This window comes from Nilaparvata lugens, chromosome 3 (genome assembly GCF_014356525.2).
Source record: "Nilaparvata lugens isolate BPH chromosome 3, ASM1435652v1, whole genome shotgun sequence".
Lineage (NCBI taxonomy): Eukaryota > Metazoa > Arthropoda > Insecta > Hemiptera > Delphacidae > Nilaparvata > Nilaparvata lugens.
In genome coordinates this window covers 83161562-83177172 of record NC_052506.1, presented here as the reverse complement: position 1 = coordinate 83177172, position 15611 = coordinate 83161562, and the positions used below count along the sequence as shown (strand labels likewise).

At 33.7% G+C, this 15611-nt stretch overlaps 2 protein-coding genes across 4 annotated transcripts in view; one reads left to right on the top strand and one right to left on the bottom strand.

Moving 5' to 3' along the window:
* LOC111057128 (tetratricopeptide repeat protein 17) overlaps positions 1–921 on the top strand; it is a 69230-nt gene extending 68309 nt beyond the window's left edge. For both annotated transcript variants that reach the window (XM_039424837.1, XM_039424838.1), the window contains one exon: positions 561–921. In XM_039424837.1, coding sequence (XP_039280771.1) covers positions 561–617 — 57 coding nt within the window. In that variant the 3' untranslated portion in view covers positions 618–921. The remainder of the gene's footprint in view (positions 1–560) is intronic.
* A 1333-nt stretch (positions 922–2254) lies between these two features.
* Positions 2255–15055, bottom strand: LOC111057126 (putative methyltransferase DDB_G0268948). Of its 2 annotated transcripts, none has more exons than XM_022344568.2 (7): positions 14884–15055; positions 13732–13862; positions 13337–13491; positions 7535–7739; positions 5451–5563; positions 4434–4574; positions 2255–2862 (listed from the first exon to the last, which is right to left on the bottom strand). In XM_022344568.2, exons 2-7 carry the CDS (start codon positions 13843–13845, stop codon positions 2760–2762), a joined length of 831 nt encoding a protein of 276 aa, XP_022200260.2. In that variant the 5' UTR covers positions 13846–13862; positions 14884–15055; the 3' UTR covers positions 2255–2759. The 2 variants fall into 2 exon arrangements, with proteins under 2 accessions (XP_022200260.2, XP_022200261.2); XM_022344569.2 differs by lacking the exon at positions 14884–15055 and adding an exon at positions 14117–14331.
* Between the last annotated feature and the right edge of the window lie 556 nt (positions 15056–15611).

The following is a 15611-nucleotide window of genomic DNA, read 5'->3' as shown; positions in this document are numbered from 1 at the left end:
CTTCTTACCTCTGTATATGGTTTTTCGTAAAAAGATCTAATCTGTGCCTCTCTATTATACGACCAAACCTTGTATTATAACCGTGAGTGTTATTTCTCAAGTTTGTGTCATCAAATATTTTGAAAAAGACTATAACATAATTTATTCATTTATTTATTCAATCAATGAGAATTACACAACGTACAGAAAAGTACCACAGGCTTATAAGCCCAAAACGGTTCCAATTCTAATTTATACAACAGTCCAAATGTAGCTAGTTTATGTGTCACTTAACATTCTTCAATATATGTATTGTCCATATATTGTGAAAATTCCCAGGTCAGAGAAAGCTATTTTTACAGAATCAGTTCTATTGAGGTTAAGCATAATTTATTCTTATTGCTCGTTTTTGCTGTTTTAGAATTTTATCTATGTTACTTTTACTTGTACAGCCATATATGTAGAGACCTTATGATAGATATGTGCATGTACTACTGAGTGGTATGTTTAAGTTTGAGCTGTTTTACATACAACTTTATTATAACAGTGTATGAATCGTAATAGTTTATTTTTGTGTGCAGGGAAATAAAGAGCAAGCTGTTATTTTTGGACGCGCATCTGTAGCTCTTGAAGAGTGAGGTTTCGAATCTCTAGCATATATGCTAAAAAGACTGTTTTTGTTCAAAAGACTTCGAAAGAATCTCATTACCATTTTTGTCTTACTCTCGTTACAGTACAATTTCATTTTTACTCTAAGTTAATTTTTGTAATAAATGAGTTTTGCATTTATCAGTTACAATGTATGTCTCTGCAAACATTTACAGTACTCCTATGAAGTTTCTAGGTATACTAATAAATGTGTAGTAATGATTAAAATGTACCGGGTGAGTGAAAATAATATCTGAATAAAATCATTTCATAGGTGAGTTCTAGTCATCTTAAGACTGCTTTTCAATCAATCAATCAATAATTTTATTCCATTCAACACAATATTCATAAAATAAATCAAAATACAAAAAATCACAATTAAAAATAAATTTTTATGGCTTCAAGGTGGGATGTGCTGAAAAGAAAGAAAGGACGAAAAATACCTAGCCAACTATGGTTTCCCAAGTAATAGGCAGGTAGAGTGTTTCATCCTCTGCATATTTTTTCACTTTCTAATGAATCTACGGCGACCATATGCGTCTGTTTTTAGTTTACTACCATTTCACTTGTTCTGGCGAACTCAGTATCGAATTGTGTTAGAATTAGAAACGGCGTTGTTTAGTGGAATCTTGAACTGTCTTCAAAAAGCTTGTTGTGTAGTGATCACAGATTTGTGTTGTTTTCGTAATAACCGCGAACGGCTAAACAACGATGAACACTGTTCCAAATCATATTGCCGACTCAAATGTATTTAAATAATTGAGATAAATTGACAACTGGCACGATTGTAACTCAAATGTATTTTAATAATTGAGAAAAATTGACCACTGGTAAATTATGACTCTCAAATAGTTATTTGTATATATTATCTAGAGTGAAAAATGCTGTTTTTTCTCCCTGAGGGAAAAGTTTGAAGCCCGAGGCGAAGCCAAGGGCAACAATTTTCCTGAGGGAGGAAAACAAATTTTCACTCGTGATATACACAACATTTTTCTCCACCTACATTTTTATAAAAACTGCAAATAAAATAATTTTCAAAAACGTACGTGACCAAACAATGTGTTACAACATAATCTAAAAAGTAAACAGAAACAGCTGGCTTGTAATCACAGTTCTCCGCCGACAGCGCTATCTGTCGGCAAAAGTTGTAACAACAATGGCCGCCACAACTACAGCTATGATGGAAGTTCCCGTTTCAAATTTGATTAGTTAATAAGGAATATTCGTTGGCTGGTATTTTGAATAGCATGGAATATAAAAAATATTTATACATTTTTTTAGTATAGTGATATGAAGCTTGTAATAATTTTAGCATAAAAACATATATTTCATATGTTGATCAAATCTGGTTGAAGTATTGAATTTAGTTGTCTCAATGACTGACTAATCTATATGCTTCCTCATCTGAGCTTAGACCTTCTAACCTATTACAATGTAAGTTTTTAAAATAGAGATACTTCCCATGTTATTTAAATGGAGTCACTTTTCCTACCTAGGGAGTTTTTCTGTTTTTTATTACCGTGAGCAAAAAAGTGACACTTTAGTATTATGTTTCAGGGAGTAAAGTAAGTACTGTAGACAGTAGGTGGAGGAAAAATGTATTGAGAAAAATTGACCACTGGCAAAATTATAACTCAAATATATTTGAGAAAAATTGACCACTGGCAAGATGATAACTCTGCCACAGTTGATGTGACAATGGAAGCAAAGTTTAATTGGTTCTGCTTGCCGCACCTTGTCACAACTGAACTTCAAGCTCGTGTATGACTACATTGCAAGAAAATAAAGTTGAGTAGTCTCAAGATAACATAGCGAGATGTTAGTATCATGGAAAAAATTGTATTGTGAAATTTTCAGTTCAATATTATCATCAACATTTTTATATTTGTTTGCTTTTTAAATGTGATTTTGTGTTTCTTAATCAAGTTTCCTTTATTTAAAACTTTATAAAATAGAAACTCAGGAAGTGGGAGTGCAAATTTTTAGTGAGAACACATGAAGAACCCAATATATGACCTATAAACTTGAGTGTTAATAGGAAATGACATTGGGTAATACGGCAAGACAGAACATCCGAAAGGATCTCTCTGCCGATAAAAGCCATAAGAATAAATAAATAAATAAGATGTTAGTTACTTATATGACTTTCTCCCCATGAGCAAGATGAAGGGAAACTTTATTGAAATTTCAACATCTGCCGGGTCTTCGTCTGCTTTATTCAATGCTAACAGAATCCTGAAACAAATTTTAACTTGATTATTTTATAACCTAAATATCACTTTTTCTTCGGTTCTAAGCTCTCAGAAAACCAATCCAAAAGATTCCAAATCTTGAGATCCTTGTTTAAAATCAGTATCCCATTAGCAAAATCTCAAGCTCCATGCACATTGACAATAAATGGGGAAAATTTGTCATTGAATAAAATGTCAATTTCCATTTCAATCGAAAATGCATTTGCAGTTTCTGTGTTATCATGGGTATATAGTGTATTCCAAAATATTAATTTGAATTATGACTTGGTTTAATGCAGTCGAGAGAAGCTGTGAAGAGAAGCTGTGAATTATGACTTGGTTTAATGCAGTCGAGAGAAGCTGTGAAGAGGAAGCTGAAAAACCTCTCTCAAAAACTTTAAGGGCCGGTTTCCGAGCTCGGGTTTTAGCTAAGGTCTAGACTTCAAACAGCTGGAGTCAGAAAATTGGTTTTCCAAAACAGGGCGTAGTCGCAGTCATTACGATTGTCGTAGTCGTAGTCACGTTTGAATTAAATTTCAAAAACTAGAAAATTGAACACAAAATAAATTAAAGAGAAAATAGTGTAAAGTTTCAGCTATTTTGAATTATTCAGGAATGTCTAATTTCGTCAAGGAAAAACGTTTCCAATAATAGAAGTGAGAATATAAAAACTGTGACTACTGTTATAAAAGCTGCGACTACGCCCCGTTTCGGAAAGCCAATTTTCTGACTTCAGCTGTTTAAATTCTAGGACAAAACTCGGAAACCGGTCCTTAACCTCTTGAGAGGTTAACTCAATGATGTAGTTATTAGTTCTTCTCATTTTACAATATCCATTAATAGTTTTTGCTACCTATTCTCTATTTATGGTTCTTCGATCATCAAATACATCAATCTTCGAGTAGTCCAATCTCTAAATTTCCTATTTAATTATACAGGGTGACACAGAATAACGGGAACTTTTAAAAACGCCATAAAACATTAGTGGGAATGGCAAAAATGATTTTATTCCAACTAATGTAAAATTCAAGACTTGTCATTTGAGAATTATTAATAACATCTATCTTTTTTGACAAATACTTCTTCAAGATGGCTTCCGCCGGAACGAATACACTCTTGAAATCTGTGTTGACGATTCCTCATTGATTGCTGCAACATCTGCGTTTCCTGATCTGTCCCCCTGCGATTTTCTGTTTGTGGAGCTATCTCAAATCATACGTTTTCACAACTTGACCAGTAACTGTGGTTGAATCATAACAGACAATTCAAAATGAAATTAACAATATCCCAGCTGAAATGTTGCAGCAATCGTTCAGGAATCTCAACACAGATTTCTTGAGTGTATTCGTGCAGGATGAAGCCATATTGAAGAAGTAATTGTCAAAAAGTGATAGATGTTATTAATAATTCTCAAATGGCAAGTCTTGAACTTTATATTAGTTTGAATAAAATCATTTTTGCCCTTCCCACTAATGTTTTATGGCTTTTTTAAAAGTTCCCGTTATTCTGTGACACCCTGTAGATTCAAGTGTTACTAATGCGTTTACTCACGGGATCAACTGTAGGCCTACTTACTTATTTTGGAAAATGCGTATGACATCTTCAGCAGCCTCGACACCTTTACTTTTTTGGAAATTTTTGTAAGCCGACCAAGACTTGACAAAGCCAATTAGATTTTGCACCGTTGCCGTTTCTTCAACCTTTTCGAAATATTCCCTGAAAAAAGATTGGAAAATTGTATGAATCTTATTGGCATGCAATGATGCAATACTTAATTAATATCCGACGTAAGTGATAGAGAGGTACTTATGAAGAATCTCTAATAAAAAAGTCCACAAAAAAGAAAATATGCTCTTGAGTCTTTAGTTATTGTTCTTGATCATTAACCTGCCTATTACTTTTGGTGCTATGCTCTTTAGTTATATTTTATTCCTATTCCTTTTGGGGCATTAAATGTTGATATCACCCAAAGTTATTAGACAGACTAACGTCATAGAAAAACAATAGCGTAAGTAGATATCCCATGGCATAGGGCGTTTATGTCGCAACTCTTACTGTTATCTCAAGCTGATAGTTCATGTAATTTTCCCCGTGAAGATATGTGACACTGGTAGTCTCTCATATTGTGCCGTTCATACACTCTCACCTCAACAAAACAGTAAAATTTGACAATAAATAATAAATTTTCAATTAGTAATACAGTATTTTTCAGTTATTAGTGATGATTTAGTGAAGTATTCTTATTCTTAAATTTGGTTTTCAACTTTTGTAAATTCTAAATTCCCAGTTTATAAATATTTTGGACTCAAAATTGGACAAAAATCGTGAAATGTAAACATAACCTATTTTTGGACAATTTCTATCTAAATTTGGGAAAGGAACAGTTTTGGGCTTCAAGTCTGTTGTTCCTTTCCCAATCATTCATAGTTGAGAATGATAGTGTATGTTTCAATGTATAAATAAATAAATAATCAACAGTAATCGGCTTGAGATAACAGTAAAAGTTGCGACGTAAACGCCCTATACCATGGGATATCTACTTACGCTATTGTTTCTCTATGCTAACGTCTACTAACGTTGGATATCACCCACCTTATCAATTCCTTTCTGCTAAAAGGGAAGTTTTGAAAGTCATCATTAGTGTATCGGTGAATGTAAACATGACTCTGCTGATTGCAAATGAAGGAACTCATTGTGTCAAAAGCCTGCAGACAGAACACAAACTGATAAAATCTCAACCTCCATGACTACAACTTATTAAGAGGAAAGATAACATATTATACAGAATGCAATAAAAAGTAAAGTAAATTCGTATGGCTTTTGTTGGTGGGGAGTCCCTTGCGGGAAGGTTCCACCGCCTGAATATATAATTTGAGCCGTCAATGGGCCTTACGACTGTCATACTTCTGCCGGGACCGACAGTTTAACGTGCCCATCCATAACACGGGAGTGATCTGGTTAAAAAACTTTTGGTTGTGAGAGGGTTTGAACCCGGGATCTCTATGCTGCTACGCAAGCACTCTATCCACTAGACCACGGATCACTCCGTACAGAATGCAATGATCTACATTTATTGAGAATCGATGAAAAATCTAAAATGATGCAAGTTCAACTTCAGTAAACTAGCAGGTAACCCGTGCTCCGCAAGGGTCTAATTTGAAACTTGACAAACTGAAAATTGTACCTACTGAAATAATGAAGAATCTTAGACCTATAACCATCCTCGGTGAATTGAGAATCTATATGCAAAAGATTCTGCAAAGAAAATGTATTTCACTCCTGAAAATGAAATTGTCAACCACTTTTCATTATTATAAATTATTATTGTGTTTTCATTATGGAAAAGTACCAAACCATCACTCACAACACAACTGTAAGGTATTTCACTCCTGTTTTCAGACAAGATTTTTCCTTTTTTACTTACCTTGCCTTATTACCATAGGTAAGGAAAGTATTGCTTTCCAAAAAAATTAAGGTACCCCAATTTCAAGTTTTCTATAAGTTTCAAGGTCCCCTGAGTCCAAAAACATTATTTTTGGGTGTTGGTCTGTGTGTGTGTGTGTGTATGTCTGTGAACACGATAACTCCATTCCTAATTAACCGATTGACTTGAAATTTTAAACTTAAGGTCCTTATATCATGAGAATCCGACAATAAGAAATTCAATTCAAAATGGCGGATAATGGCTGAAAAACCATATTTTTCACGGTTTTCTCAAAAACGGCTATAACGATTTTCTTCAAATTTATACCCTAGATAGCTATTTATAAGCCCTATCAACTGACATGAGTCTCATTTCTGGGAAAATTGCAGGAGCTCCGTAATATTCCTGAGAAGAATGAATTTTGTTAAATTTCTATCACGATTTTCTCAAAAATGACTTGACCGATTTTTTTCAAATTCATATCCTGTATAGTTATTTATCAGCTCTATTAACTGGCATGAGTCTCCTCCCTGGGAAACTAACTGGGGGTCCACCCCATCCCTGAGAAATATTTACTTTGTAACCTCCTTCTCGTGCGTGAGGAAGGGAGGTAGAGCAGTTTATTCAAAAGAACACATGTCGATATTTTATTTGTAGAACAGCTGTTTTGACAACTTTTAAAAAATCCTCAAATTTCATAATTTATTAAAACAAAGGAAAATGTACTCTGAAAACAATAACAATAGTATAATCATAGTTTTAATTATTTAGCCGCCAATCGGCATGTTATTCCCCGAAATTATCCTCTTTTAAGAATGAGGCTTATAGATCAATGAGCAAGGAAAGTTGTGTGAGTGTACCACACTTTTTTTACAAAAAAATAAGTTACCGTAGAGATAATATTTATAGGTAATAATTTCTCTACAACTATATAGTGAGGTTCACGTTCAATCATTGAAAAAAATACTTTCTTGAATAAAATATAATTGGTAATTCTAAAAATCATGAATGAACAGTTAATATTACATTAGTATGGTGTATTAGCTATCCTCTGTAGAAGGCAGTGGCAAGACAGAGAATTGACAACGCTGTTCTATCTTTCTTCAGTGCCATTATAACGTGGACCCCACTATAGGTATTATTTTTCTCATCAAGGTAGCATGTTTTTTCGATTCTATTCTAAATTCTTATTCTATAGTAATACAGAGTAGACCTGCTATTACAATATGTGATTTTCTATGACTTGGCTTACCTCTTGTACAATATTTCCCAACATTATTCCATGTGAGAAAGGTATTGGTAAAGAATATCCGCAAATGGCCAATACGCCATCAGGCACTAACACTCGTTCCACTTCCTTGTAAAATGTCTTCATATCGAAGAAATGCGCTGACTGACATGCGCACACTAATTGCACCGATTCATTCGGCTCTTCCAGTCTGTTATATTCTCCCAATCTGCAACGGCAATGTTAAATCAGCCAAAGAAAATCATTAAATAGTCTACATCAAGTTTGACTGAAAAAACTATCTTTCAAACACTATGGGCCGTTTGCACAGTCAAAGCTTAAAATAAATTTAATGAGCTGTTGGCTTAAACTAAAAATGAACCACGTTATAATAAACGATACTTGATACGGATTTAATCCAGTTTAAAATGAAATTTAGTTTAAACTGTCACTGTGCAAACGAACCATAGTGCTATAGTATTCGTTATGAGAAAGTTTTGGGAGAATAATTTTGGTAAGATTGATGACTCATCGATCAACTTTTTAACACGCAAGTAGTGGCACGGACTTGCAGAACGTCAGTGGTCGCGCGTGAGCATTTTGCTCAAATTTACCCTTATGGCTCCCTAGACGACTATAAACATTTGGTTTTGACAATGCTCTTTCAATATTTATTAATTTCAAATCTTTCTCAACGTGTTTTATGTTATCATATACTATTTAATAGTATATAATAACATAAAACATGGAGGGGATTCCAAAATACATACTGCAAATTTATTGTTAGAATTTATAATTTTCATTGGATAAAATAATCTACTCATGAATGGAATGAATATATCTTCTTTATTTGACTCATTTTTCGGCATCTAGATAGAATAAAAAGATAATGAAAGTTTAAATCAGAAAATAGAATATAAAATAGGAAGATAATACCTATACATTGAAATTAGTCAACGTTCATTCTGTCATCCTCAAACTGTTCAAGGACTCAAACTGTTCAAGATTGTCTAGAGGACAGTCACAGCGAATATTAGGCTACATGAGGTGCCAACCTTGGAAAACGAAAATTCCCAAAGCTACATACAAAAGTAACAATTGTGCGGCAATTTGCCGCGGGCTACTCGAGTGTTAAGATTGCTTCCCCAAAGACCCAAAAACATATTCCAATTTTGTTGCCATTTTTGTATCGTAACGCAATAAATAACTAGTGAAAGATGTCAGAATAATTTATGTAAAATGTTTATATTTGATTGAAATATGAAGTTGTGTTAATTACATGCATAATATTACATGTTTAATGTATGGAAAACTCCATAAGATATGTGCTTCCCCACCCTAAGGATCAAAACATAGTGAAGCGACGAAGGTAGATAGATAGATAGATAGATAAATGTCTTTTATTTTCACTTTATAAAGCCGTGTCCACACTGAACAAATGTTCGACATACATGTTTGTTGATGAGCTCAGGGACAAACATTTTAAAAGTTTGGACAATCATTTTTTGTCAAACAAAAAATTACTGTTTCTCCAAACATTTTCAGTTTTGACAGCTGTAAAACATAAAACCTGTTCTTCCCACTTACAAATATTTTGTTTGGTGACGCGTCCACACTGGCCACGGGCAAACATTGTTTGTCAAACATAATAAAATTTGCCCGTACTTTTTCTACAAACATGTTTGTCGAACATTTGTTCAGTGTGGGACACGGCTTAACTTTACAAAAAGTGATGTGGGCGAAGTTGAAGCAGAGGGAAGGTAGAGGGTATCAGAGAAGGTAGCTGAGTGTTGAAAATTATGCATGTATTCAAATGTGTCAGAACGTTCTGGTGCGATGAAGGTAGAATAGAAGTTGAAACGAATCTGATACATTCAGATATATGCATTATTTTCTACACTATCAACAACCTTCTCTATAATAATACTACTACTAATCATTGACTCCTCAGCCCTTGAAGAGCCTTGGCCTCCTCCACAAGCCTTTTCCATGCATCTCAGTCCTGTGCTCGCTGTCTCCACCTTCTTACGCCCAAGGATTGAAGGTCTGCCTCCACATAGTCCAACCATCTCTGCGTGGTCGGTCCCCCTGGTTGCTGATCTCTATAATAATGCATATTAGTAATTCTGTGAACAGTAGACCTCACGCAGTATTCTCATCCACAAGTACCTGATTTAAACTATAGATCTTATCTATATATATATAAAAGCGAAATGGCACTCACTCACTGACTGACTGACTGACTCACTCACTCACTCGCATAACTAAAAATCTACCGGACCAAAAACGTTCAAATTTGGTAGGTATGTTCAGTTGGCCCTTTAGAGGCGCACTAAGAAATCTTTTGGCAATATTTTAACTCTAAGGGTTGTTTTTAAGGGTTTGAAGTTCGTCTTTTAGCATGTATATTCTTCTTCTCCCAATCTCTTAATTATAATTGAAATTTCCATACCATATGTTTCTATAGAACTATAATTTAGATAGAGTACCTCTTCGAAACAGTTGTTAACTGGCAACTAAATTAATAATTTTGTCAGGTTGGCATTAAGTTGAGTTGACTTTGTTAGGTTGGCACCAAGTTGAAGATTTAAATGCATTTATCGCGGAAAAATTGATTGGGCACTGCTACTTCAATCCTGGGAATATTATATTACTAGCCGTCAGGCTCGCTTCGCTCGCCATATCCGTTTAGCCAGACGTTTAGTCTGGACCCCCGACTGGATTGTTCTAACATATGATAAAAATGCTCAAATGAAAAATGCAGGCGAGCGAAGCGAGCCTGCTGATCTCATTCTTGGACGATCCAGTCGGGGGTCCAGGGGGCGGAGCCCCCTGGCTAGACGGATATGGCAAGCGAAGCGAGCCTGACGGCTAGTGGAAATATAAAGCAATAGACTGGCTTCTCCACACATCTGTAATCACTTGTCAGCTGATTTATTATGAATAATTCTATAGTCTGATTTTTACTCCAATATTGGCGTATGAAGGAGGTTCCTTTTTCCTTTTATATTATCCTTGAAATGCAAAATTTCCAAAAACCTTGTATATACGTCGACGTGCAATTAAAAAAGGAACATACGTGTCAAATTTCATGAAAATCTATTACCGCGTTTCGCCGTAAATGCGCAACATATAAACATTTAAACATTAAAAGAAATCCCAAACCGTCGACTTGAATCTTAGACCTCACTTCGCTCGGTCAAATATCGGGGACCGAGCTTCGCTATGTAGTACAAAAGCATTACAAATTTATTACGAAAGAAGAAATTATATTAACATTCATACAGAAATGTTGTATCTAATCACAGTAAATAATTCCCAGAAGAATACAAAAATTTCCCTCACAAAGGCCCAGTTGCACAAAAGCCGGTTAAATTTTAATCCTGTTTAACTTCACGTGAACCAAATCAGAGAAGACCATTTCAAAATGATGGATCTACTGGGATTAATCAGGATTGAAAATAACCCTGCTTTTATGCAACCGGCACTAAGTACCTGATTGAATGATTACAAAAGTTCTACAGCTGAGTCATAATTTTGACACAGTCCCACACACATGAACTCGCTCACTCACTTCCATCACCAACAGACGACGAAATAATTATTATCAGCTGTTTTTCCAAGGATGAATAATAATTATCCTTTTAATGTCCTTCAGCGAGTTTCCCCAGGGATGAGACCTAGTGCAACCGAATCTTCTATATAATAAGAGAGAGTAGGGTTGTGTTTGTTCGTGTGTTCGTTTGTTCGCATCAAAACATGTCAACTTGTGGATTGCATACCGGAAAAACGGGAATGATTTAGATCTCCAAATTTTGAACATAGATTCTAAAAATATCAATCTCGTGCACCTGGAAGCCCAAATTTCAATTTTCCTTCTAGATTTTTCAGAATTAATGTTCAAACTTCATTAATAGTACATACGATTTCATAAAAAAATCACCAAATCATATGGTCGGAGTTAAAAAATATTATTATATTAAAGAACTGGATTATACACGTATAAATGTGTAGTACGGTGGAGGAAAATTATGTTTAACGCATCATCACGTCTGAACTACTGGACTGATTAACTTGAAATTTCGCCTATAGATTCTTGCTTAACCGAGGATGGTTATAAACCTATTTTAAATTCTTCAATATTTGATTACATCAAGTTTTCAATTATTTGTCATGCTTTCAGTTGTTGTAAGGAAGCAGCAGAACACGCTGCTTATAAATTCTTAATCAACCGAGGATTTTATAGGCCTATTTTCAATTCTTCTGGATTTCATTACGTCAAATTTCAAAATAGACCCTTGCGAAGCACGGGTTTCCTGCTAGTTTTATTATAAACCTACTATGTTCTGAATTTCTTGAGAATCGTTAGTGCCGTTTTCGAGATCCGGTGAAATACAAACTATAAACATCTAAACATATAAACATCTGAACATCCAATCATCTAAACATATGAACATCTGAACAATATAAACAGAAGTTGCTCGTTTAGTAGTATAGGATATCTAAATAGGTCCGATTCCTTCTATACTCCACTCCTCTATGCTCTGACACATTTGGATACATTCATTATTTTCAACACTCTCAGCTAACTTCTCTGATACGCTCAACTATGTTTTGAGCCTTAGTAGTTTAATTTATTCCATAATCGATCAAGAAAATAAGAAATCTTATTGCTCAATTCAATAAAATATCATGCTAAATGTTCAAACTCTTATCAAAACAAAGCCAAAAAATATTCCTGTTAATCCTGTACTATTAAACGAGCAACTTCTGTTTATATGTTCAGATGTTTATATGTTTGTATTTCACCGGATCTCGAAAACGGCTCTAACGATTCTCACGAAATTCAGAACATAGTAGATTTATAATATAAAGATTCGATTGCACTAAGTCTCATCCCTGGGAAAACTCGCTGAAGGACATTAAAAGGATAATTATTATTCATCCTTGGAAAAACAGATGATCGTCGTCTGTTGATGATGGAATTGAGTGAGCGAGTTCATGTATGTGGGACTGTGTCAAAATTATGACTCAGCTGTTGAACTTTTGTAATCATTCAATCAGGTACTTAGTGCCAGTTGCAAAAAAAGCCGGGTTATTTTCAATCCTGATCAATTCCAGAAGATCCATCTTTTTGAAATGGTCTTCTCTGATTTGGTTCACGTGAAGTTAATCAGGATTAGAATTTAACCGGCTTTTGTGCAACTGGGCTTTCGTGAGGTAAAATTTGCATTCTTCTGGGAATTAATATCAATTTACTGTGATTAGATAGAACATTTCTGTATGAATTTTATGAATGTTATTATAATTTCTTCTTTCGTAATACATTTTTTATGCTTTTGTACTCCAGAGCGAAGCTCGGTCCCCGATATTTATTAATAATATGTTGATTATTAGTGACATACATGTTTTAATAAAATTGTATGGTTTGATTGTATGGTATGAGATGTTGAGGTATTTCTCCATAATTGAAAGAATAAGATGTTGATGTTGTCAATACCACACAAAATTAATTCATATTACAGAACCAGGTTTCATGGTTATACCTACCACATCTTCAGCTGAACTAAAATTGAATTTCCTGTTCCTTCAACAACAACAAAATCATGTTAAGTATTTGTACACAATGTGATAAATAAATAAATAACAAACATCTTAGTTCAGCTGAAGATGTGGTATGTATTACCATGAAACCTGGTTCTGTAAAATTAATTAATTTTCGAGTGGTATTGACAATATCAGTCTTATTCTTTCAAAATTGTATTGGTTTCTTTAAAGTTTAAATAGAATTTTAGTTAAACTCTCAACACGAATAGGCTTACTCACTTGTATTGAATATTGTGATGAGAATTTGTGTTGCTGGCCAACATAATCTGCATTTGACAGTTGTCAATACCGATGACGCGTTTGAAATATGGAGCAAAATGATTTGTGCTTTGTCCAGAACCACAGCCTACGTCTATGGCTGTTTCGGTTGGCACCTGCAAAATACTGAATAAGTTAGTTACTATAATTACTGTAACTAGATATTATGATCATGAATTAAATTTGTTCATCCAAGAAAAACAAAATATGTTTTTATTTCGCAGATAAATAAATAGCCCTTGAGTTTTGTCTGATATTTCAAGTAGCTTAATCAATTAAATTAGGGAATGAAATTCCCTATGATGAGATTTATCAATTTTAATACAATTTCATTTTTTCTATAAACATGAACTAACCTTCTCTTTGAGAAATTCTATAATCCTGGCAATCAATTTAGGTGGAGGTGACGGCCGAAACTTGTTATAAGATTCAGCCTGTTCCAGTGTTGTCAGATACTCATCATTATTCATTATTTTTATGAGTCAACCTGGAACAATAGTATAGGACTATAATAAACTATAATAGGACTATACAAACAAAAAACAATACATCATTATACAAAAGTAGGCCTATACAAACAAAAAACAATACATCATTATATATTATATGATTTGTTATTGTATCCACGTATAAATAAATAAATCATACATAAACATAAAACAATCATGAAGTGATAAAATAACACTTTTTAACAATAACAGAATGTAGTATTATAAAGGTTCAATGTCTGTAAATACATACTATACTGAAATAATCTACTCCCTGTAAAAATTTGCAGAAAAATCAGCAATAGTTAGAACAAGCATTTGATTAGCTGAGTTAACTGAACCACATAATTGAATAAATGCAATTTTATCTGGGGAAGGTCATGAAACTTGAAGCTTCATTACTCATCTATTGATAAGATACTGTCAGCTACAGATTCATGTTTATTATTGTACTATATTGATAAATTATTTTTCAATTGATAGAAGCCCAGTAGTGTAACTTTGTTTTCAACATGTATCATTTGCGGAATCAATTAAGAATTTACTGACAAAAAAAATTATAGGCCAACTGTTGTTAAGCTGCGTTTACACCAAAGTTATTAACAAAATGTTAATAACTTAATCCTTATAGATTTTATTAGATTAAACATAACTTATGATACACATGATGAACATATGTGTTTGTCAAGTTCTGTTCAATCTAATAGAATCTATAAAGCTGCGTTTACATTAACATTTCGTTAATAACTTAATCTTTATAGATTCTATCAGATTGAACATAACTTATCACACACATGATGAACATATGTGTTTGTCAATTTCCATTCAATCTAATAGAATCTATAAGAATTAAGTTATTAACATTTTGTTAATAACTTTGGTGTAAACCCAGTTTAGTTTTTTCTAAAACTGGTAACAGATTAATGATTTATTTTCTATGATGTAGCACCCTACGGTACTGTATTTGTAATGTTTCATACGGTATGAAAAAATAGTAGTGTAATATTTTATGAAACTCACCTAATAATTGCACTGATAAGGTTTAGAAGCTATCAGGAAACATCCTAAAGAGTAATAATGAATTAACAAATAGCACGATTGGTTCAACAAACGTGGGTTACATGATTACGCAAGAACACTTATTGACATGAACTTATTAACAGTGCACTTGCCTGTTAGGCCCCAGCTGAGTATCGTATTTGGTGGGGGAGTGTTAATTTATCCCCTCCACCAATGGCTCTATTTTTAAACAATTTACCACACTTGAAAACGAAGCAGTACCGTACTGTTATTGGTGGTACAGTATGACAGTAGCCTACCTGCTATGAAATTGTGCCGTAGCCTTATGTACGATTGTAATTATCTTCAGGCAGAATAAATTGATTTATTGAAATTGTCAACAATAGGAAATAAGAAGCACTAAACAAAAGGACATCATATAAATATTCAATAATTTACGGTAGTCAAGTAAGGCCCCATTTATAAGAGCGTCTCAGACGAACTGAATTTTTTTAAGTTGTTAGCTGGATGGATTGTCTCTTAAGGGTAAACTATAAAAGCGAAATAGACACTCCTCATAAGAGACCATGCATTCTGAAGACGCGCGCGAAATAAATTTAGCGCGTCAGACGCCCGTATATAGTTGGGGCCTATCATGAAATATTATGGACATAGCCTACATAATATTTGAACAATTTTTATTTTTTTGACGTTTTTTATATTTGTTTGGACAATTTTTATTTTTTACG